At 42.4% G+C, this 24,611-nt stretch overlaps 2 protein-coding genes across 2 annotated transcripts in view; both read left to right on the plus strand.

Moving 5' to 3' along the window:
- Positions 1-9,713, plus strand: part of kcnh7 (potassium channel, voltage gated eag related subfamily H, member 7) — a 31,939-nt gene extending 22,226 nt beyond the window's left edge. Inside the window, exons 9-15 of the mRNA XM_068756902.1 lie at positions 2,043-2,295; positions 4,497-4,702; positions 4,776-4,863; positions 5,006-5,179; positions 6,241-6,400; positions 8,784-8,964; positions 9,429-9,713. Coding sequence (XP_068613003.1) covers positions 2,043-2,295; positions 4,497-4,702; positions 4,776-4,863; positions 5,006-5,179; positions 6,241-6,400; positions 8,784-8,964; positions 9,429-9,713 — 1,347 coding nt within the window. The remainder of the gene's footprint in view (positions 1-2,042; positions 2,296-4,496; positions 4,703-4,775; positions 4,864-5,005; positions 5,180-6,240; positions 6,401-8,783; positions 8,965-9,428) is intronic.
- Positions 9,714-14,345: 4,632 nt separating this feature from the next.
- LOC137912743 (interferon-induced helicase C domain-containing protein 1-like) lies at positions 14,346-24,597 on the plus strand. Its single transcript, XM_068756879.1, has 16 exons — positions 14,346-14,786; positions 15,106-15,283; positions 15,394-15,531; positions 16,118-16,183; positions 18,267-18,493; positions 19,119-19,329; positions 20,173-20,390; positions 20,804-20,905; positions 21,044-21,167; positions 21,288-21,503; positions 21,704-21,960; positions 22,068-22,217; positions 22,299-22,460; positions 22,559-22,752; positions 22,917-23,010; positions 23,784-24,597. The coding sequence occupies exons 1-16, from the start codon at positions 14,346-14,348 to the stop codon at positions 23,997-23,999; spliced, it is 2,994 nt and encodes a 997-aa protein (XP_068612980.1). The 3' UTR covers positions 24,000-24,597.
- The last annotated feature ends 14 nt before the right edge of the window (positions 24,598-24,611 follow it).

The raw sequence follows: 24,611 nt of genomic DNA on the forward strand, positions 1-24,611 counted from the left end.
CGAAGTAGTCCCTTCACCGATCTACGACGTCTCGAGTCGAGGTCAGCAGCGCACTATCCCACCATACACAGTGTTGACCGTGCACTGCTTCCCCCTCCTGAGACGCCGGATGGTGGTCCAGAACCTCTTCGAAGCCGTCCGGAAGTCGTTTTCCATGGCCTCACCGAACTTCTCCCATGCCCGGGTTTTTGCCTCAGCAACCGCAGTAGCTGCACTCCGCTTGGACTGTCGGTATCTGTCAGCTGCCTCCGGAGTCCCACAGGCCAAAGAGGCCTGATAGGACGCCTTCTTCAGCTTGACGGCATCCCTCACCACCGGTGTCCAGCAAGAGGTTCGGGAAATGCCGCCACGACAGGCACCGACCACCTTACGACCACAGCACTGATCGGCCGCTTCAACAATGGAGGCACGAAACATGGTCCACTCAGACTCTATGTCCCCTGCCTCCCCCCGGTACATGGTCGAAGCTCTCCCGGAGGTGGGAGTTAAAACTCCTCCTGACAGGAGATTCTGCCAGACGTTCCCAACAGACCCTCACAATACGATTGGGCCTGCCAGGTCTGTCCGGCATCCTCCCCCACCATCGGAGTTGACTCACCACCAGGTGATGATCGGTCGACAGCTCTGCCCCTCTCTTCACCCGAGTGTCCAAGACATGCGGCCGCAAGTCCGGTGAGACGACTACAAACTCGATCATCGAACTGCAGCCTAGGGTGTCCTGGTGCCAAGTGCACATATGGACACCCTTATGATTGAACATGGTGTTTGTTAAGGACAATCTGTGACGAGCACAGAAGTCCAATAACAAAACACCACTCGGGTTCCGATCAGGGGGGCCATTCCTCCCAATCACACCGCTCCAGGTCTCACTGTCATTGCCAACATGGGCGTTGAAGTCCCCCAACAAAACGAGGGAATCCCCAGGAGGAGCACTCTCCAGTACCACCTCTAAGGACTCCAAAAAGGGTGGATACTTTGAACTGCTGTTTGGACCATAGGCACAAACAACAGTCAGGATCCGTCCCCCCACCCGAAGGCGGAGGGAGGCTACCCTCTCATTTATTGGGGTAAACTCCAACATACAGGCACTGAGCCGGGGGGCAATGAGTATTGCCACCCCTGCCCGGCGCCTCTCACCAGTGGCAACTCCAGAGTGGAAGAGAGTCCAACCCCTCTCAAGAAGAGTGGTTCCGGAGTCCTTGCTGTGTGTCGAGGTGAGGCCAACTATGTCCAGTTGGAACTTCTCAACCTCTCACACCAGCTCAGGCTCCTTCCCCGCCAGAGAGGTGACGTTCCACGTCCCTAGAGCTAGTTTCTGGAGCCGAGGGTCGGACCGCCAAGGTCCCCGCCTTCGGCTGCCGCCCAGCTCACACTGCACCCGACCCCTCTGGTCCCTCCTATGGATGGTGAGTCCACGGGAAGAAGGTCCCACGTTGCTTCTTCGGGCTGTGCCCGACCGGGCCCCATGGTCGAAGGCCCAGCCACCAGGCACTCGCCATCGTGCCCCACCCCCAGGTCTGGCTCCAGGAGGGGGCCCCGGTGACCCGCGTCCGGGCGAGGGACGCCCAGGACCAATCATTTTACTAGTCATTGGGGTTCTTTGAGCCACCCTTTTTCTGGCCCCTCCCCTAGGACCTGTTTGTCATGGGTGACCCTACCAGGGGCATATAGCCCCCGACAACTGAGCTCCTAGGATCATTGGGACACACAAACCCCTCCACCACGATAAGGTGGCAGCCAAAAACGTTGCTGCCTTATTACACTTGAACCTTTCCTTAGGATGCATTAAAGATGCAATGCTTGTGCATCCAACTGTGTGTAATAGTCTGTGCATATGTAACCTGTTATCATCCCATGACCTTAATCCTTGCTACTATCAAGCTTAATAGTAATGTCTCTTCGTAAAGGTGCATTTATTTTACCACCAAAGCGACCCACAGCCTCAACCAGGTCACAGAACAATTACCTAAATGCATCTGTTTGAGGCGATCAAACCTGCAACATTTTGGACACTTTACTCACACATTATTTCTGCATCACAGGTGTTGAAAGGTTTTCCTGAGTGCCTGCAGGCGGATATCTGCCTTCACCTCAACAGGAGCCTCCTACACAACTGTAAAGCATTTCAAGGAGCCACCAAAGGCTGCTTGAGGGCCCTGGCCATGCACTTCAAAACCACTCATGCCCCTCCTGGAGATACTCTGGTCCACAGCGGTGATGTTCTCACAGCTCTTTACTTCCTGTCACGCGGCTCCATCGAGATCCTGAAAGATGATGTTGTAGTTGCCATCCTCGGTAAATGCAGTGTCTTACTGAGCATATGAAGCATCATAATGTGCAGCTTTAGTAGTGGGTACTAAATTAGCAGGAGACCGTTATATATAGTCATCAAAGAAATGTCTTATAGCTGGAGGAAGATTTTGAGATTTGAATTGTCTCCTTGGCGATGTTCTGTTCTTATTCCACCCTATTTACTGTCCATCATCTCTGTCTGAGATGTAGCAGCAGTCTGTATTGTTCTCAGGACCCCCACCCGTCACAGTGAGGCGAACAACTGTAAAAGGCACCTCGATGTTGTACAAAAGATCACACAGCTGATTGAATCTTGAATGTCAGCATCAAACCTTTTGATACAAGGTTATAAAACCCCTGGAGATCAAAACGGACGTACTGGTTGAAAGTCTGGTTTATCTGACCCTGTTTGGTTTGGGAATTTCGCAAGAGTTAATTTATTGCTTGAACCACTATGGCGTATACTCACATATGAATTGAAGGCTTCTGGTTGATTTAAAATGTCCACGCTCACATTTAAGCATGTCGGGGAGAAGATGCAATTTAATATACACAGGAGTATCCACTGTTGACTTGCTGTGAAGGGTATTAATTATGTAGTTTGTTCTACTTGATTGAAATATTTGAATTATTGATTAAGCTAACCCATCTCTGCCCAGGATGCTTTATTTTTTTAATGTGCCATTAGTTCTGAAAACGATCAACAGTAACAGATTATTGTTGGACATACATGGTTTTAATACCCATCAAGTGACATCAGTGCCATCTGTGTGTATATCAAACAATTATAACGTGAATCCATATGTGAAGAATGATTAACTCCTGACTGCAGCTCATCCACATCATGTACACATGTTTTGACAAGGATGGCAAGGCGTGCCTGCATCCCACCCTTCCTGTCTTGGCAGCAGGGCTGTTCATGTGGCAGGTTGGAGAGACTATGACATTTATATTAAGTGGCTCCATTAAAGGTTGACAAATTCAAAGGACAGAGTGGAATAGCTGCCACTTTCTTTTGACAGCACAGGGAAAAGACCTGAAGCTACAAAATAGAGATTTTTTAAAAAAAGACTGCTGATAAAAGCAAGTGTCAGCTCTAAAACTAGTAATAATATTTCAGTTCATATATTTATACATACGCTTTTATGTAATACAGTATTTTGCCTTGACTTTCCATTATTCAGTGATAGTAGATCCACATTATTCTCATTAGAATAATGAGTATTTACCTTTTTTAGAAGTGTGAATCACAACCAGGTGCTTCAGGCCAAGCTTAGATTAAATTTACCATTACTCATGAGAGTAATGCGCTCCAAAGCGAGACCCGACAGAATGAGGTTTAAGGTTAGAAAAGCTGCTGCATCGCACAAAACCCAGGAAAGCCACAGATCTCATCGATCATCACAAAGCCACAAAAATAATGCTCCATCAGCATCAGTTGGCTCCAGTTTGTTTGGTAAAAATTGAAAGTAGCAGTGGCAGTAAGATGATGTGGATGGCGCTCGTCCAACACGGCTACCAGCATTGGAATTAGCCTCTTGCCCAGAGATAGAGGCTAACAACTAGAAGGATGCTAATGGAGTAGAGATACAGAGGGTCATGCTGGGCTGCTGTCACATCATGCATGGAGTATCTGTGTTCCCTGAAGCCCTGCTTATACTACTGGGTTCAATGGTTGGAAACCAGGGAATTCTCAATCCATCACTGTATCCCCTTTATTTTTATTGAGTTTTAAAGCGAAGTCTTTGGTATATTCCACCACTTCCTAGTATTAGTTTTTTGGCTTTGTTATGCAATAGCCAATATCAGCACAAATGTTTTCCTTTGAAGTGCACAACAGTCTGTCTGTCACAATCTAACCCTCCTTTCCCTCCACTTCAAAGTAGCTTTGAGTTAGCAGTTATTCCTCAGTGTAAATAGTGGATCAAAGCTGGAAAAACAAGTGATGCACAGGCCTTAAGAGAGCATCTAGCCAGGGAGGAAAGGCTGTTTGATTTATGTTTTATTATCCTCAAAAAATAAACGTCTGGTGCCCTTTAGTGAAAGCTAGAGGAACAGCGAGACTGGTCCCGATAGACATCATGACATAAATTCTTCCCCATAATGCACAGGATTATTTGTTAGTTGAGATGATGTTCACATTTATGCCCCATCTCAATCGACCTTAGAAGACAATTTATGGTCCGTTTGTGCATTGATGCCAGGAAAAAATGACATCTTTGGAGAAATGATCCATCTCTTTGCCAAGCCCGGAAAGTCCAATGCTGATGTGCGAGCTCTGAGTTACTGTGACCTGAGCACTATTCAGAGAGAGGACCTGCTGGAGGTGATTGACATGTACCCAGAGTTTGCTGACTCCTTCTTCAACAACCTCGAGCTAACGTTCAACCTCAGGGACGAGTCTGTAAAGGTAGGCATTGATACACTGGTGTCACTGAGCCAGGAGCGCTCACATAGCAATACTAATGCTCTCATTATGGCAGTCGTCCTGCAACGAAGAACTGGGCCAAGATGTTGAGGCCTCTAAGAGCTCTAAATCGAGGATCTCCCTCACTCCAGACGCATCTAAAAGTAAGCAGAGTCTGATCTACTTTGTTGATTCTGTTTTTCCCTTCATTATTGTTCCATAAGCAGCACTCCCAGAGAACATGTGGTCCATGTGGAGTACACTACAGTGTTATTCCACTCATTACTCTTGATTGCCGTTCTTCAGGGGAAACCAGAGAGGCAAATAGGGACATGAGAGTGAAGGAGTCCAGCTCGTGCCTTCAGAAGAAAAGATCTTCAGAAGTCCTGAGTCCATCATCACCTGCAGTCACATGTCCTGCAGTCCTGGATTCAAATGTGGTTGTCAGGGACAACATGGAGAGGAGGCCATCTTTTGAAAGTAATACATTGTGTTTTGCAGTGGAGTTTAAACTTCACATGGACAAAAGCTTTCCCTTTTTGTACTGCTGCCATTTCTGATGTGTCTTTTGCTGAAATAGCAACTTCTGTCAGCAAATGTGTGAATGGAGTTCAGAGCCAGTTTGATCAACTGTATATCCATGACCAGTCTCAGTCCAAAACATATACATTATAATTTGTATGGCACACTCAAACTGGTCTAGGTTAAGTTACCAACTCTACCAAAGCAGATTGGATAGTATTGGCTATTTCAATTCAAGCATCATATTGTACCATTGTTTATGTTTGTGAGTCCATATTTATGGATATCAGCCAATCGAACAACCTATTCTCTAGGACACAGGCATACGTCCAATAGAGATTCCATTTCTGGCCGATATGTGTGTCCGATACGCACACACTAAGCCAATAAGTTTCAAATACACATGTTCAAAATGATAAATAGTGTCTCTTACTGAACCGGTGTGCTTAATAGTGATTGCACGCTCAATTGCTCTAATGAGACAAAACAAAATGCAGAATCCAGTGAAAATAGTAAATGTATAGCCTCCTTTGTTTTCTTCAAGTAGCCTGACATGGGGATTTAAAATGTGCCACTTTAAATGACTGTAATAACATTATATATAAATCTCAGAATTGTGTATGAGCACATCATACTGACATTATAGGCAAGACAAGTCAAAGGCATATACTGTATACTGTTTGTAGTCGTCCTTCAAACTCACCTGGTCGGACTGCAACACGTAGCGTAATCAGAACCATCTCTGTGTTTAAAGCACAAAGAAGCTCAACCGCCATCACAGGACTGCATGCCGAATAGGAACATGTGCCCGCGAGAGATAACAGCGGCATTCGTTTGCTATTGGAAAACACAGCATTAACAGTCCTCCCGATAAAAGGGGATTGATAAATTACAACAAAGACCTTACACACAGCTCTCCTGTGGAGATTAATGACATTCTACTTTCTTTGTCCGGTTAATGACATTGTTCCGACCCACATGTGAGAATGTAAAGCATGCATTTTGGTTTGCCTCTCCAGATCTGTGCTGTGATAAATGGGTCTGCAAGAAGCCTAAGGACATCCATGAGGATGAGTCAGCACAGTTCCAGGAGATGAGAGCGGATGATAATTCTGCCAGCGAAACCACATATGGAGAAGTGGAACAACGCTTAAGTCAACTTCAAGAGCACCTGAACAGGTACGTATTTAGAGTCACCATATGGCTGATCCTCATTTGATAGTCATCATCCATTAAATATGAATAATTCTGATTCCAGCTTGCCACTGGGCCACAGAGCAATTATGATATTCATTTACATGTCCATGCTTGCTATTTAGAAATGATTGTCTTCCACATTTATTTAGGTAAATAACCCAGAAGAACAATCTCAATGCTTCCTGATCATCTGATGAGATAATCAAATTAAAGTGTTGAACATTTTCACAACATTTATGACAGTCGATTCTTCAAAATCCACTAGTTAACCACAAAATTGGCATTTTACCTTCACACTAATTCTTTAACTGCAGTGTGTGATGCATTTGTTCTCTGAACAGAATGGTCCTCAGGTACACAAATAGATTCACCTGATTTGGGTATTTCTGTTTAGAAATCTTGACAAGTTGCAATGCGAAGAGTCGGGAGCAGCTGTTGACTCCACGGGCAGAGCGTTAAGAGTTTTTTTTTTTTTTTACCTGCTGCATCCAACAGCTCAATATGCTGTCTGGCTGTAGCAGTGGTTTACCATTCAAACAGCTGTTAATTTCAAATCCATGTGGAGACTGCAGATTTGGGGGAATGGCTATCAAACGATGCACACGAGATAAAGAAAGACAATAAACATCCAGGTCCACAGAAGATTTGAAGCAAACAGAAACCGGAGTTATTACGTCAAAGCTGTCAGGCAAAATGTTATGAGAATAAATTCCTATTTATGACTTTTCAAAACATAAAACTACAGTACAAGTTACAAGGTCCAATAAAATCTAAATATAGCATTCCAAATTGCTCACTTGGCTTCTTAAAAATAGCTGTCTCATTATACAAACATGATGTGCAATCAGTGAGGCTGATCTCAAGCATCATGGCAGCTGGTGTGCAATAATACTGAGTGTAGTATATTTTGATTATGTTTTAAACCTCTTTTTAATATGAATTCAGTGAAACTTAAATCATATTCATGCTATTTAATGGTGTATTAGCCATTATTAGCTTTCAAAGCAGTGCAAGTTTTAGCTGAAGGATTAAATCCAACAGTAAAGAAAGCAAGCAGGTGCAGGACTAAAGAAAACGGCGTATGCAGATATTTTTATAAGCACCTTTTTTGGTGTGAAGACATTTTGTTGTCATATTCCAAGGAAGTAACACAATTAAAATTATAAATATTCCTGATTATTACTTTTTCAGTCTGAGAGTTAATGGTGTGTTTTACTTCTTAAATTTGTCACCTCCCACACCACTAAATGTAAGCTACATCTCTCAATGGATTCCTCACTGGCAACATATTGTTTAATTGCCAATGTGCATGGGTGGGTGGAGGAAGGCGACTGGCTGGCAGAGGCTCTCGTCGGATTCAATCTACTTGAAGTGCGACGTGCCACACTTGAACTGAAACATGTTCTATGGTACAATAGAAATAGCTTTGAAGCACCTTTGGAATAAAATATTTTTTTGATCTAAACTGACTGTGATTTAAAATATGAATATATATCTAAACTACATTTCCAGAATGACACCCTTGCATTTTGGGCTCATTATTTCCGCTAGCAGAGAACCACTTAGTTGTAAAAACAGACCTGCATTCGATAGACCGCCTGAAATAGACACACAAATGACTAGCAGGCAGTATTTTTAGCTGGAATTATGACAGAGAGTGAACGACAGCAGAAACAGCCTAGATATTTATTTTTATTTTTATCCATTGTACTCCAGCTGGCCTTGTTTTTTTCCCATTAAACTAACTGGTTGAGCAGCACTTCTCTGTCGCTCTGTATTTTTGTGGATTTGAGTCGTCTGAAAAGATATGACAGAGAAAATGTCGGTGCAGCAAGTTCATATAAATAGCCTTTTTTTAATCTATTTGCTGCACCTGCACCAAATGTCACCTGAGTGACTGCTTTGACTGTAGCCTCATTTCAGCTGAGACCAGGAAGATAGAAGACACAATGTCCGCATTTCACCAAAGAAAAAGTAATTAAAATGCTATTCAGCATTAGCCTATTTGGCCTTGTGTGTATATATAGATTTTGGCTCAAATCTACTCATAATTAGATTGACCAAATGAGTGTGATCCTGTCATTTCCACAGTAAACGCTGTGTTCACACCTCCCACACAAAGCTAATTATCACTCCGAGCACAAGCAGTGTCTTTTGTCTACTACATTGGCACAGTGTGTTTCCGTGCCTTTAGCATTTCTCCATTTGTCAGTTAAGAAGCACAAGCTCCCTCTAGTGCTCAGTGAAGCCCAGCTGAGGGCGTTTTCGTCCTTGACGTGATCAGACTAGCCAGACAGTCATCTCCTCTCTTCTCCTGTGATTAAGGGTCCACCTTCCTTATTGTGTTTGTTTTGTGCTTGTTGAGGCTGGAGTCTCAACTGGCGTCAGATATTCACGCCATCCTGCAGCTGCTGCAAAGACAGCCGACGCTGGGACCTCCGGCTTACAGCACTGTGACTGCCAGTCCGACCTATCGCAGTCCTGCTGTGAAGGTTCGGTCAGTTGCGCTGACTGCAAGTCATCTCGTCAGCCATGCAGGAGCTCAAGTAAGGAAGTTGAAGTCAATGGAAGTTCTCATTGTTTCATTGTTTTCTCCTATGCAAATGGGCCATTGTATTTTTTTATGGCAGCTTGCTGAAATCATGCATGAGGTGCTTCCTACAATTACTAGCTGCATTCTCATTGTCATCAGTGATTGTCGGGAGACAATGGGGTTGTCTGCAAAATTTGACAAGCTCCTTCTGTTTCATGATGAACTTGTTCTTGCTCCACTCTGACTGCTCAGCTTTTATGATTGGGCTGTCTTTGCCAGTTAGTTGGAAAATTACACAAGAAGAAATTGCTCATCCATTGTCACAATTTTATATGATGTTTCAACATCTGAGTTGTCTGATGACATCATCAATATGAACAATGAATGAGAAAATGAAATAATGAATCAATCCGTCTGTCTGTCTATCAACAGGACAATCATTTGTATATATTTTGTCTCCTTCCTCTTTCTTCTCAGGGTTCCAACCTTAAACTGGAGAATATCATTCAGGAATCCAAAGACTCTCTGGTGAACGTGAATGTCTCCGTCGAGGACAGCCGTACAGCATTGCCTGTACAGAGACATACAAATTCACAACAACAAACACAGGTCATTGGGCATCAAGACTCTGCACTGGTCCTTCATCCAACTGATACCTCGACCACCTCACCCTCAACTTCCTCTCAATCTCCTGCTGAGGTCAGCCTCAACACAGATGAACTCCATAGGCCAGTCTCAGACCCAGAGCTTCCAAGGCCATGAGTTAGCGGCAGCACAGCGTTCTAACATCTGAGTTGTAATGCTGTCATTACTACATAATTATCAGCATGCTGGCCCAGACATTGGTAGTGTTCTTTTGCAATAGCTTGAAAATAGAATGAAGATGTTTGATTATTTATTCATTATGCATGTGGATAAAATGCTGCTTGCTGGAGATAGCAGTGTATTAAACTGGTTTCTGCTGTTACCAGTGTAAGGACAGTGGTTACGTACGGTAACAATAGTCAGCACTCTGATGACTCTTAGGATAATTACCCACCTATTCACACACCTTCAAAACCAATCAGATTGGCCAATTCAACCAAACAGAGATTGGCCCGATAATGAATGACACAGCAGTTACTACAGCATTATTCTCCTTAATCAGCACAGTTGGTTTCTATTTCATGCAGGCTTTGACTCTAATGGGCTCTTTTTGTGACTCTATTGCAACATTTTATATCCCAATATAAAACTTGTCACGCTGATCTAGTATGGGGCCACAAGGCTAGAGACAGCCATTGCTATCACAGACTGATGCCGCCCCTCCATAGTAGCTCAATTAGCATTTATGAATAAACTATTACCTAAATCTAGGCAGGCGTCAACTGTTCAGCCATCATTGCATCATATCATATGCAATGAGAAAACCCAGGCAATAGCTACCACAGGTCACTAGTGCAGCAGATTGATGTTGGTGAAACAAACCAGGAATAGCATGCAATTTATAACTCCGACCAACTACTCTTCAGTGTTCCAAGGCGAGGTTGAGTGCCATGCATGTGCTGCCATGACCCAGAAAACCATCCAATCTGCCCTATAAAGGTGCAGCTAATAAATGGCCTCTGACCACTGAGCATGCATGTGAACAGAATTATACATTCTTTTCTGCAGTTAGTAGTAGGGGTGTGCGATACATATAATTACTTATGTTCTGTTATTGATTGTTTAAACAATGTTTAAGCTGATATTATTGATAATGGCATAAAAAAATCAACGAAAACTCATCATGAGTCCTTTTCAAGAGGGAATGCAGTGTGTGTTAAGTGTGTGCACATGATTACAGCACCTCATAGTCAGTGTTACTGAAAAATTAGAGAATGTACAGTACAAAATAAAGGACTGATACCATTTGACTTACCTGTCAATCACAGATCAATGCCAGTTGCATATATATGGGCATAGTTTGGGTTTGAAAAGGCTGGTGTTGCAATGCCTTTGAATAGGCATTACCTCCACAGGGAACTCTTTTCAGCATCTCCAAACAATGCTGAAAGAAAGGGAATGATTCAGGAGGCGGCTGACCTCAACAGGCCAAAGTCAGGACAGGTATCTGGAACCTGCCCCCGTATCAATACAAAAACACATTCAGTTCAATTTGGAACAATCACTTCAAGAAAGGCAACAAATGGGAACAGATAGCAATCTCAAAAAACATCTTATTATATATAATTAATGACAAAAATTCCTCTATATCATTAGTGGGCAACAATTAATGTGCTACTAAAAACAGCAAGTACTGCAACACAAGTATTTGATGAAATATTTTTGAAGGATGCAAATCATTGCCAAATTATACTATATTATTATAATTTTTAATTTATCATCCCTTTTGACAAAAATCCACAAAGATATTTATACAAATCTTTCGTATATATCGCACACCCCTTCTTTGTAGTGTGATACAGCGTTATCACAGTGTGTAAGAACAGTTTTCTTACCCTTAGTTGATGCCTGTCTTCTCTGAAATGTGACTCAGGGGTTATGGAATATTGCACTGGAATATACAGTATAGTATTGAGTATGCTGTAGTTTTCTTCTTTTAACAATGTAAATTATTACTGCAGTCACTGGCACTGGCGTGTACCGAGTGTGCACCATTAAGCCAACAGAATGCATCATGCATGTTTGTCCAGGCACAGCTTAACATTCAGTATTCTCCTGTTGTCCCAGAGTTCAGCCTGATTCACTGTATTCACTGTATTATTGTGGGTCGGATGTGATAATAAGCTTGGTTTTGAAAAACACAAAATATTACAAAACGACGGCACGATAATTAAAGATTCTTGTCTGCCTCTGACAGACAAGTATGATGTAGGCATTTCTACAAGGTGATGCATGTGTTTTATATTGATATGGTTAATGTTTTGCACTGCTTATCAGCCCAAAGTAGCAAATAACATAAAATGATGTCAGTAGACTTGTCTTTTTTTAGGCTGCACTTCAAGGAAAGGGAGAGGAGGAAAGGGAGTTTGGGGAACACATTGAAAGGTTGTACTTGCATATAAACAAACCCCAGAGAGGGTCTTGTGCCTATAGACCAATCCAAATGCTCATTCTCCATCCTCATGTACTCTTCATTTTGTTACCCTTTACTGGTTTTGTTTGCAATGTACTGTTACGTCCTGATTTGTACTAATCCTACAGTACATTAATGCTAAAATGTTATTAGATGATTGTTTAAAAAATAAATGCATCATCTTGCCAGATGTTTAAAAAAAATGAAGTTGGTAAATTATATGAGAAAGTTATGAGCAAAAGAGTAATGCATATGTTTGTTTTGAAGCTTTGAGATGAATAAAGAAAAACACACTTACTGTATGATGAAGTAACTACAGTTTATCAATTAAAGTACTCTTGTTACGTTTGCATTGAGCCTATGTGTGTATTGAGAGAGACAGCAGTTGAATAATCCAGCAGGAGCTGCCCTTATGGTGCCCGGAGCACAAACTGTGGATGCCCAAGGATCCGTCAGCACAGGGGCGTCACTAGGTTTTAAGGACAGGGGGGGCTTAGCCCCCAGGCGATGCACAAGATGTGAGCAAATGTAGCGTACGAGCACAAAACCTCACAAACGGCTAACAAGGACTGAGAAATTATACATTATTATTATTTCAATCTGTTTTTAATACAGTACAACAACAAACAGTTTTAGACAGTAACAGGATGTTTACAGCATTAACAAGAAACAAAATGGCTAAAATTACAAGCTACTTGGTGGAAGGAAGCATCAAAGAACGCCGTCTGTTTCTAAGAGTCGATCACTCTGTTGTGATTCTGAAGCTCATCTTTTTCAATGACTGCAAGACTGTGAGGTATTTTCTGCCCCGTTGTTTGACACAGCCAGAAATGCAACCGACGCGGTGCAACCGACGCGGTGCAACCGACGCAGTGCTCTAAATGACCTTTCACACGAGCAGCTGCTTACGGGCACCGTTAGGGCAACTTGGGTAGAACCTTCAGAGAGGGAAACATGTCTGAATCAAGGAGGTTGTGAACAGACAATATCTCTTTGGGAGAAGATCCAGCCTCTGTTTTCAGGTCACCAGAACCTCCTCTGTTTTCAGGCTGGAGTGTTTTGAGAATTCATTTAATTGTGATACTCAAGAAGTTCTCACATTTAGGCCTGCATGCTGGATGCCTCTGCATCTACTGCAGAATCTGAACTCAAGCTCGCCAGCCATCCTACCCACACAAGGGAAAAGTAACTCTCTTGTCTGAGCTGTTCTCTACCTTACGTCATGAAGTGAGGGGAAACAGATCCATGATCAGATTTAAGTCAATAATGACAGGTTACATGTTTTTAAACATATATTCTGGCGGTTTTAATAGAATATGTCGGCATTTTTGGTCACTGAACAAAAAAAAAGAAAAAAGAAAATATTTTTATAAAACAACCCAAAACTATTTAGGGGGGCTTAAGAATATTTTAGGGGGGCTGAAGCCCCCCTAAAATAGGCCTAACGACGCCACTGCGGTCAGCATGTAGGCTGGGATGACTGGGACTCCAACCAGCAACCGTCTGATAAGTGGCGATGCTTTGATCAAAAGTTCCAAAGATGGAGGTCAGCTGTTAAATGTGCATCTCATTATGTGCTGACCTCACATCACCTCCACTAGAATGGAACGATACTGCACTATGGATTCAGAGAGTAATGTGGGATATCAACATGAAGAAAGAACTCTGTGAAGGGGCCATGGATGGATAGATAGATAGATAGATAGATAGATAGATAGATAGATAGATAGATAGGCAGGCAGGCAGGCAGGCAGGCAGACAGACAGACAGACAGACAGACAGATAGACAGACAGATAGATAGATACATAGATAGATACATAGATAGATAGATAGATACATAGATAGACAGACAGACAGACAGACAGATAGATAGATAGATAAATAGATAGATAGACAGACAGACAGACAGACAGACAGATAGATAGATAGATAGAATGGAGAAACGTGTCAGCTTGTTGAAAGCTGAATACCAGTGATAGTATTAGTACAGGTCTGTTAAAAAGTTGTCCTACAGCAAACACGCAACAAAAGAACGCCTGCGTCACTAATTCATACAATAATGTCATTTTCTGTTCGTCTGTAAATGCTTCTGAATATGTTGTTAGAAATCTTTTATCCTCACTGTTTTTATTGTTCTGCCTTTGCAGCCTTCACGTGTGCGCGCCTCTGAGATGTTCAAATACTGACACCGAGCGGTCGAAGCAAGCTATGAGTTTCATGTGGGAGTAAATGAAAGTGAAACTTCTTTATTGTCGAGTCATGCGTTTCATCCCGACGCGCGTAAGGCCGCATCGCGTTTGATTTCTGAGCCTTATCCGACGTGTCCGTCTTTATTATGGAGTCTGATACTGATAGCGATGAAATAAACGAGCGTCTCATTGAATATTTCAGGCCCAGGTTGCGAGGCCTTATCGAGGTGCAGCAGGTTCTGGATCATTTTCATTTTGTCGCTGACGATCAAAAGGAGCTGATCCGACAGAGGGAAGCGAATGACGGGAATCTATCGGCCGTGGACCTCCTGATCGACGGCGTCATCAGGAAGCCGCATGAGCGCGGCTGGTTCACGGCGTTCGTCGACGCGCTGGAACATTCGGGTTGTCGGCATGCAGCTGATTACATGCACGTCAACCTCCCGGATCCTAAAGTGGAGGAAGAGAACGATCACGCGGTGAAACTCATCCGGCTACTGTCTCCCAGACTGGTGGACATGAAGACAGAAGACGTGTGTCTCCATTGTCTCTCACAAGAGCTGATCACCGACGAAGACGCTGAGATTGTAAGTTCTCTGCTGAGGCGCGTCTCCGGGACCAGCTCAGATCCTCATCAACGAGACAGGATCACTGGTGACATTTAGTGATGGTCAGTGTAGTACTACTAACCCTTAACACGTGTCAGTGTAGTACTACTAACCCTTAACACGTGTATTTTCTGTACTTTTTTCCAGTCCAACTACTTGTACTGTACTGTAAATCGAAATGTGTTTTATTGGCTGTATTGACGATCATTGGCCACAAGATGGCAGACGTGCATTCATATGTTTCGAACCCTAACCCTCACCCAAGCAGTAAAGTCCAGTTATGAAACTCTTGTTTCAGATTGGAACGGCAACAACCAACGGAGGACGCAGGCGTGGAGCCAGAGAACTTCTGAGGAGGATCGTGAGAGGTCAACCAGGATGGTTCTCCAAATTTCTCCATGTTCTGCGTGAAACAGGACACGAGTGCTTGTATCAGGAGCTGACTGGAAGCACACCCGATGATGCTGATGAGCAAGGTGAAGGAAATCACTGGTTACACAAAAGCAGTGGCTTCCATCCATACTTGTTCTATCGATATTCCCATTTCATAAGGGAGTTCTATAAATGTGTCTTTATTTTTGATTAGACTCCAATGATGAACCTTCAGTAAAAGCTGAACCTGCAAGAACTGGAGCGTCTGCAGAGGAGAGTCCTGTAAAAGCTGAAAGCTGTGAAGTCAAAGAGTTAAAGGAGAAGAGCACAGACCCTCAAAATGAAGGCATGGGTTTCATTGAACTCCTCTCTGATCGGTGTTCAGCAAAGACTGGAACTGGACTCCGTTCTCTTCACCCATATCACAAACCACGTATTTCCTGGTAGTGTAGATAGTTTTTTTTATATGTGTAAGTTATAATGGGCAATATTCATAAAAACAAATATTGATGAAAATAAAACATGAAAATCCAGTCTCGAAATCTGAAACAATATATGAAGTGTTATCAAGTGGTTTATCTTTAGTGAATGGGACATGGATCATATAGTTTATCGTCAATGAAAGGACTGCACACTGTTCAGTTCACACATCTGGGAGAGGCAAGAAAACATTTCTCAAAGCTAAATGCCACCAAGAATGAATGTGGAAATTAACATTTACCTCCAGGAGGACGATGTGATTAATTTAATGTCATTTTAATTTTCTTAATGGAGGCATGTGCTCCTTGAATTCCCCTTTAATTAGTTGGTTAGTTTGTTGTGCTTTTACCTCTTGCAGCTGGCACTCCTTATACAATATGGCTCAGTGTTGAATGTCCTAATTCTTAAGTTCTCCACACAGCTGGACCTGAATTTTAAATGGACTGATGTCTTTGCAGACCTTTATGGAGACGCGAGCACGAACTCCCAGGAATTGCCTGACAGCTTGCAGCCCTCACAACCAGGTGCGATTGAGTCCCTCTCCTTCACCTTTGACCCCATGTATTTTGTTCAGATATTTCAAGTATGTATGTAACCTAAATAGTTTGGCCTTCATCTGTATAAGTTAAATAAAAAGCTGGACTTGAATTCAGTGAGGAAAGTACACACTGGATCGCTGATGAAGGCAGGATGGGTTTGGAAAGTTTTGTAAGTGGAGCTTTTCTCCATCCTGCCTGCTTGTCACTAAAGAATATGTTCCATGTGTTTGCCATGATGAATAGTACATAGGTCAGTGAGGAGGGAGCATAGCCAGTGTTGTGAATGAAAACCACATGCTGATTCTGCATCGTAAAATAATGCAAAGCAAAGGTTTAATCCAAGTCTTCCTGTTTGCCTCGAGGCATATATCAAGCCTTCTTTGTTTGGATTTTTCTACAGCTGTTCCCTCAGCAGCATCTTTCATTGCAGTGTGTTTGTGTAAAGTGTGTTTCGGACATTGTGTTCACAAAACAAATTATTGCTTCAGCCCAGAGCATAGATGACATTAAAAAAGGGCATAGATGTTGACTAATAAGGTAATGGAAACAATGATATGAAATGATGAAACACAGGAGGCGCCTTCATTATCCTAAAATGAGGTTATTCAATTCAATTCAATTTTATTTTTATAGCGCCAGATCACAACGCAAGGCATTTATAGGAGTAGCAGGGAAAGACAGAACCCAACTTGATCCACAAGAGCAAGCACTTTGGCGATGGAGGCAAGGAAAAACGTCCCTTAATCAGGCAGAAACCTCGGACAGAACCTAAGGCTCATAGTGGACAGCCATCTGTCTGGACTGGCTGGGTTGAGGAGGAGGGAGAGAGAGAGACATGTAGGAGCAGACAAAAACAAAATGTAACATAGAGGCTGCTGAGCAAGATGCTGACTAAAGAACATAAAGTTATAGAACAGCTTGTCTCGTTAGTTGCCACAAATGCCACAAACCGGACCGCAAAATAAAAACAAAAGTTGCAAGATTGTTCTTTCATAAGAGGCACTGAAATATTTAAGTCTTCCCAAATGAACTGAGCTAAGATTCACTTCACTTAATCATTATGAAAAATACTTTTGTTCTCATTGAGTAGTACTTAACATATCACACTGGTAGAACTAGATTCTTAGATCTAGGATCTAAGAATTCAGACTCATTTTCTGCCTGAGACAGACCTTTAACCTCTGGCATACGAATCCTTAGAAGGAAAATGAAAGACGTCCGCACTGAAGGAAGAAACCCATTTTCTGTGGTTTTGAATTCCTCTGAGGTGAAATGCAGAGCTTTGAGTTGAGGAGAAAGGACAGCAGATGCCTTAGTTATGTTTTGTCCCTGTCACATTCTACTCTGGAACTAGCAAGAACGAGGAGAATGCAGAGAGAGAGACAAAAACAAAGTCTTTAATAATCCAAAACATGAAACACTCAGCAAAAGTACTGGGGCGGCTGAACGTCCAGTAACCAAACAAAAAAATCACAGCCAAAAGAAAACCAAGCTAAGTGGGACTGGAGATACAAAAATCAAGTCATGATAAGAATACAAACTTAAGCTTGGTGGAGGACGGAATGGCATCACGGAACACAACACAACAAACAGAGCACTGGGGAGGCATAAGCATCATCCGCTAACAGTTAGCGGCTAATTGGTAGAACAGGTGAGCAGTAAATCAAACAGTCTGGTGATGGGAAGACGGATCACAGGTGTGTCTGCTCCGCTCTGCCAGTCCGTGCTCTGCCACGCCCACAGTCACGCCCACAGACACGCCCACTGCCGAGAGGAAAACAGGATGAATATCAGGAACAAGGAACACATAATCAAAATCAACTATCAATAACCAAACCCAGACAATCCCTAACCCACCCACTCCAAAAAGCAACCAAAAGGTTGCTTTTGGTTTTCTGTTCATAGCAGCAATATTTTAGCTTTTTAACTGTAGCATTCAGCAGACATTAGTCACAACCTGGCTCTACAGCCATGACAAAAAAACGTCAGAGGCACAGGTAGATGAGTGGAAGCAGCGGGTATGCTAATAGTCCTGGATCAATAATCTGTCTGTCTCTCTGCATTACAGATGGAACTCACTCGGCAGCAGCAGACAATGGCTCAGAACAAGCTAATATTGTTCTTCGAGATTATCAGATGGAAGTGGCTCAGCCTGCCTTGGAGGGGGAAAACACCATCATATGCCTCCCAACAGGAAGTGGTAAAACCAGAGTTGCAGTTTATATTACCCAAAAACATCTGGATGGCAGGAGGGCAGCGAAGCAGGAGGGGAAAGTGGTCGTCCTGGTGAACAAGGTACTACAGCAACAGTCTGGTGACTTACTGCATGGCTTCACTATTATTGTAACTGTCTGATACCCTCTTCAGACCCAAAGAAAATATTCTGTCTTTCAGTCAATGTGCTCATGTGGGCCAGCTCACCACAAATTACAGGCCATAAGGTTTGGAGACTCTGCTTTGCTTTGCTTTTCTGGATGGGATTGGCTCTGCGCTGAGAAAAGAATCAAACACAGTTTTCAGACTGTAAATCTATTTGCGTTTTAGCAGTTTGAGAAATAAAGACTATGAAACTCACCATAGAGGTTCATTCTTTAACGCTGGAAAGAACAGAATAACAATTGCAGAAAAGGGAGTGTATTTCCCCGATCCTTTAAAAAGAACAACAAATTCTTTACAAACATTGAATGAGTAATTTGAAACCATGCCTTAGCCAAAGGGGAACAAAACATGCTGCTTTATTTGAGCCAGACTGCTGTCTACAATGGCAGAACGCTGCAGCATGACTATGCAAACCTTCAAGTCCTCAGGAGGTTTGTAATAACACTCCTGCTAATAATAGTAATGGAAACTGCTTACGGTTCCTTATTATTTTATTTTCTCTGCTTTACATTTACGTAAGATGCGCTTGTGTGTTTTGTAGATTCCTCTTGTGGAGCAGCATTACTCCTCAGAGTTCCATCCATTTCTGAGGCACACATATAAAGTGGAGAGAGTCAGTGGAGACTCGCAACTGAAAATCGCTTTCACAGAGATTGTGAAGGAAAACGACGTCATCATTTGCACAGCCCAGATTCTTCAGAATTACTTTGAGCGGTCTGACGAAGGAGGGGATGAAGGGATTGACCTGAGCGGTATGATTTTAGAATTTTACAAAGTTGATTCCAGAACTACAAAACAAAAGTGAAAAACTTTTCCTCAGCTCAGGAATCTCCTTTGGTTTCATTAAGCCAACTATAATTTAAAATTGAATGAGCTCACGATATAACTGAAACCCTGAAACCTTTTGTTAAATATCTGTCCAGGTTTAAACCACAGACACTGACACATATTGGAATGGAAAACAACCCAGAGGACTGAAAGCATCTCTCTTGATAATACCTGACAGGCTCTTGTCAAAGACTTGCGGCTCTGCTGCTCGCTCTTGTTGGCACTCGCCATTCCAAGGTGGAATAGCCACCTCAGTGGAACATATGCTGTCTGTTGAAACGCCTGAGAGCGTGCCATTTGTTTTTTCTTTTTTCCATCTCCTGCTGCTTTCCAGGCCACACGTCTGTTCAACCCATCAGTGTGTGGCTGATCAAATTCACATGAGAGCCTCGATCACCCACAATACATCAGGCTGCCACTCATCATACTTATTTCCTCCAGGGATACATTCGTTTCCCTCTGCATGAACTCACTTATATGTTGGTATAATCTAAAAAACGTAGTTAAGAAGAATTGTTTTTCAGTTATGCCATTCTCAGCAGCTTATTTTGTGGCTTTTAGGTTCCTAGAAAAGGACTGGTTTCCATTTGAAGATCTCAGAATATGAAAGGAAATGACATCCCAACCTTTCATGAAAAATATCAGAAGACGCATAATTCAAAATATTTCTGCTCATTGTAATCCTGTCATCACGGTACTCAAATCACAACTTGCTTGCTTTACATCACTGCAACACTGAAGTTTTGTTGTTGTCATGTCTTCGGTAGATCTGACGCTGATCATAATAGATGAGTGTCACCACACTCAAAAAGGAGAAGTCTACAACCACATAATGATGCGCTACCTGAAGCAGAAGCAGAGGAATAGGAATAGGAAGAAGGAGCAGAAGCAGACCGTGCCCCTCCCTCAGATCCTGGGCCTGACTGCCTCACCGGGGGTCGGTTCAGCCACCAAAATGGAGAAAGCTGAAGAGCAGATCCTGCGTGTAAACACCAATCTCAGCTTTCTGTCTGCACCCGAGTGGATAAAAGTTTAGCACACTGTACAAGAAGAGATGAAGGAACTTTTTTTGATGCAACATAATCGTCTACCTCAGATTATTTGTGTTGGTTCGAATTACATTTTACAGGTTACATTTCTTTCAGTGGTTTTATCTTTATTTTTAATTCCGTGTTCATTAAACTGCTACCTTAGTTTAGGATACGGTTCAAGCAGAAAAGCTGCTTCCAATATGCCTCACAGGCAGCCATAAAGATTTCTACTGCCACGAGAGGGAAAGGGATTAATAACAGCCTTTTGGCACTAATGCTGTTAAAGGCTGCAGATATTTTTACACCAGCATCACCAAGACAGAGACGTATGATTTTAATGAAATCTGTGAACGTGTGTCTGTCACAGATTTGTGCAAACTTGGATGCTTCCAGAATCATGACAAGCAGCCATGAGGGGCTCCAAAAGGAACCAAGGAAAACGGTTGCAACTGTTGAAGACAGAAAAGAGGTAAATGCATTTGGCTGGTGATACTTTCATACGTCCTTTATTTAGACAAGTACGGTAATCGTGTTTTTGAATACATTTTCTTGACGATGACATTTTCTTGGTGATGACATTCGAAGTGTCAACAACATATTTTTTCAGGAACCCTTTGGTGATGTTATAAAGCGCATCATGAATTGCATTCATGTCCATGCTGGCCTGAGCCCCACTTGTGATCTGGGCTCGCAGAGTTATGAACAGTGGGCTGTTCAAAAAGAAGACAAAGGTGAGCACATTTTATGCTCCTTTTTATGACGACGTTAACCCTCGTTCTCACATACCTTCCTTTGAAAAGCAGATGAACCCAACTTGTAGGCATCTGAAATCTTGTCTCCATCTCTTTTAGCTGCAATAGATGAAAATCAGGTAGTGCGGGTTTGTGCAGAGCACCTTCGTCAGTACAGCGAGGGCCTGAATCTCAGCAACACCATTCGCATGCAGGATTCCTTCAGTTTCTTGAACAAATACTACGAAGAGGAGATAAAGAAAAAAACAACACCAGATGAGGAGCAGATCATAAAAATCACAGAAACTGAGAGGTTCCTCTTCAGTTTGTTTGAAGGTATCAATGTTGTTTTTCCAAGAAATTGATTTAATTTGTTAAGATTGCTAAATGTAAGACTGACTGCTAATTATATTAGCCTAGCATAAAGACGAGAGAAAGGTGAAATATGTGAACTTGTGCTAAAAGTCTTATTTTTGGAGTACTGCTAATCCTACTCTAGCAATTCACTGCAATCCTTTGTAATCTGTGTCTCCCAGACAACAAGCAAGAGCTGAAAATGCTTGCAAAACAGCCCGAGTATGAAAATGACAGCCTGTCAAAACTGAGAGCTAAAATTTTGCATGAGTTCAGCACCAGGGAGATGGCCAGAGGGATCATCTTTACCAAAACACGCCGTAGTGCCATCGCTCTAAATCAGTGGATTCAGGAGAATAGCAAGTTCGCTGACATTGGCGTGAATGCCTCTTACGTCATTGGAGGAGGAGATCAAAGTGTCGTTAAACCAATGACGGCTGTGAGTGCACAACACATGTCCTAGTACATTTGTCTCAAACATCCCATTTACTTTATCCAAAGTGGATTTACCGGTAACTGCATCCATTTTGGGTGTGTGTTCATTAGGCTGAGCAAAAGGGCATCTTGAACCAATTCAGCAAAGGTGAAGTCAACTTGCTGATCGCTACCTCAGTGGCAGAGGAAGGTTTGGACATAGCAGCGTGCAATTTTGTCATCCAGTATGGTCTTGTGACCAATGAGATTTCTATGATTCAGGTCAGTGCTCCTCGTCACCATCAAGTCGTATGACAGCAATATATTCATACGATTGCTGAGCATTGTCTCTGTTTTCCACAGGCTGAAGGCAGAGGTAGAGCCAAAGACAGCAGTTACACTATCATCGACATAAAGAACTCAGGGGTGACTGAAAAGAACTCGGTCAATGAATACCGCAAGAAAATGATGTACAAAGCCATTGGCAGGGTTAGAGCCCTCAATCAAGTGGACTATGACAAACGGGTATCTTCACCTCAAACGTTGTTGTGTGTGTTGATGAATGATCACACCAAAAGCATGTTGTAATAATATTGTACTCAGCAATTCTTATCTCGTTTAAGATCCAGGACTTTCAGGTTCAGGCTGTAAATGAGGAGATGGTTAGAAACAAAAGGAAGAAGCACAAAGGCATGAAGACTGAAAACCCTGCTGAGGTGAAGTTCAGATGCAGAGGCTGCAGCAAAGATGTCTGCAGCGGTGGAGATATCGAGATAATCGAAAGCATGCACAGGGTCAATCTTACGCCACAGTTTAGGTATTAAAAGTTGTCTAATATATTATTCTGAATCTTAGATATGTACTTAATTTTAGCATAAATATGATGCTGCTTTTCTCCTTTCACCCAGATGTTGAATGATATCTTACTGCACTTAGAAAACTTGTCCAGAATCAAATCAAATACTGAATAATTTTTTGCAGTAAACTTTTCATTCTGCGAGAAAACACCACTCTTGTGGAGCGACTTCTTGATTATGAGACGAACGGCTACATAGCGTGCAAAGACTGTGGACTGGTAAGTAGATTTCAGGAATTTTAACTTGGGACTTGTGTGAAATGTGCATAACAGAGGACCAGGGAAATTTGTAGAATGCCAAAAATAAAAAATAAAACTGTTGGTAGTATTACACTAGTCAAGAGCTATATTGGTCCCAGATGATAGCATCATAATGGGGTGCAAACATAACAAGGCTGGCCGGATGAACAGACTCCCGGACATGAACTAGCTGTACAACTTTAGAAACTGGCTCACTTGTTTCTTACCAATAGATTGATAAGGGGATGGACAAGAAGTGTGGTAAATGAGTCACGGCACCAACAACACTATAAGATTTGTCATTCAAAGTGAGAGGAAAATGAATAACAGAAAGACACGTCCTTATATTTTTACACCATGACTTTTATAGTCAGCATTTTGTAACTCATTTCTGACCAAATTATATTTAATCAGGGCACAAACAGAATAAATTAAAGCTTTCATTTAGGTTGTCATTGAGCAAGGCTTCGTAAAGATCTGTGGTAAAGGTAGCCCGATGGTGCAACTTCAGAGTTAGCTTAATGGAGATGATTGCAACTTGCAACTTGGAACTGAAGATCTAAATCAAAGTAATACATTTATAAATACATCACTGGACATCAGACAGAAAGTAATGAATGCCTGATAAATAAATGTGATCACACAAACTGTAAGATGCTGGTGATGTGCGGGGATGATGTTTATGCCATGGCTTTTTTAAAGCCCTGTTGGCATGAAATAGTTAATCAGGCTCCACCATGTCATACCTGCAGAGATGGGGGTCCATGATGCTGTACCGAAGCATCGAGTGCCCCTGCCTCCATGTGAAAAACTTTGTAGTCATATTGAATGAGAAGAAGATCCCAAAATGCACCAGGTGGAGTGAACTCGCCGTCAGGTTTTCTGCCTTCGACTACGCTGGACACGCAAGCCGGGTGGCACAGAGCTCAGAGGAGGAGGAGGAGGAGAAGGAGGAGGAGGGGGCATAAACCATAACACACAGATTTCTGACTATTGTTATCTTCACTGCGTGTCTAGAGCAGAATGGTGGTTAATTCTTGATAACCATAATCATGGGTGATGTATTTACGCTTTCTCAAAACATGTTTTATCTGGTACAAAAAAATCATTCTTTATAGATTTTATTGCACAGTTACAGTATATCACAGTTATGCTGTTTTGTCAATGTATTGATTTACAAAGTTGAATGAAATGCAAACATTCTCTTGAAGTAACAAAATGCATATATAACCAACTGAGGGGGGAAGCAGTGATAAAATGATTGTCCTTGCAAACCCCTGGGGTTTCATCATCTGGAGCTACTGAGTCTGTGATTGCCCCTCAGAGCCAGCCTGTCAAACACAAGTAGACTTTGAGACAAACAAAGTGCTGGTGAATGTCCATTAAATCCAACTGGCAATGAGTCACACTGTCCAAGCATCCAGCAGGGCTAATCTTAAAACGTTTATGCTATTTTATGTTAACAGGTAGATTTGATCTTATATCTTGGTTGTGCAAAAATACAAGTTGCATGGATTCTAATCATTAAAGTATGATCTGTATCTGTGTGAAATAAATACGATGATAAAACGTTCCCATCA

Source organism: Brachionichthys hirsutus, unplaced genomic scaffold (assembly GCF_040956055.1).
Source record: "Brachionichthys hirsutus isolate HB-005 unplaced genomic scaffold, CSIRO-AGI_Bhir_v1 contig_790, whole genome shotgun sequence".
NCBI lineage: Eukaryota > Metazoa > Chordata > Actinopteri > Lophiiformes > Brachionichthyidae > Brachionichthys > Brachionichthys hirsutus.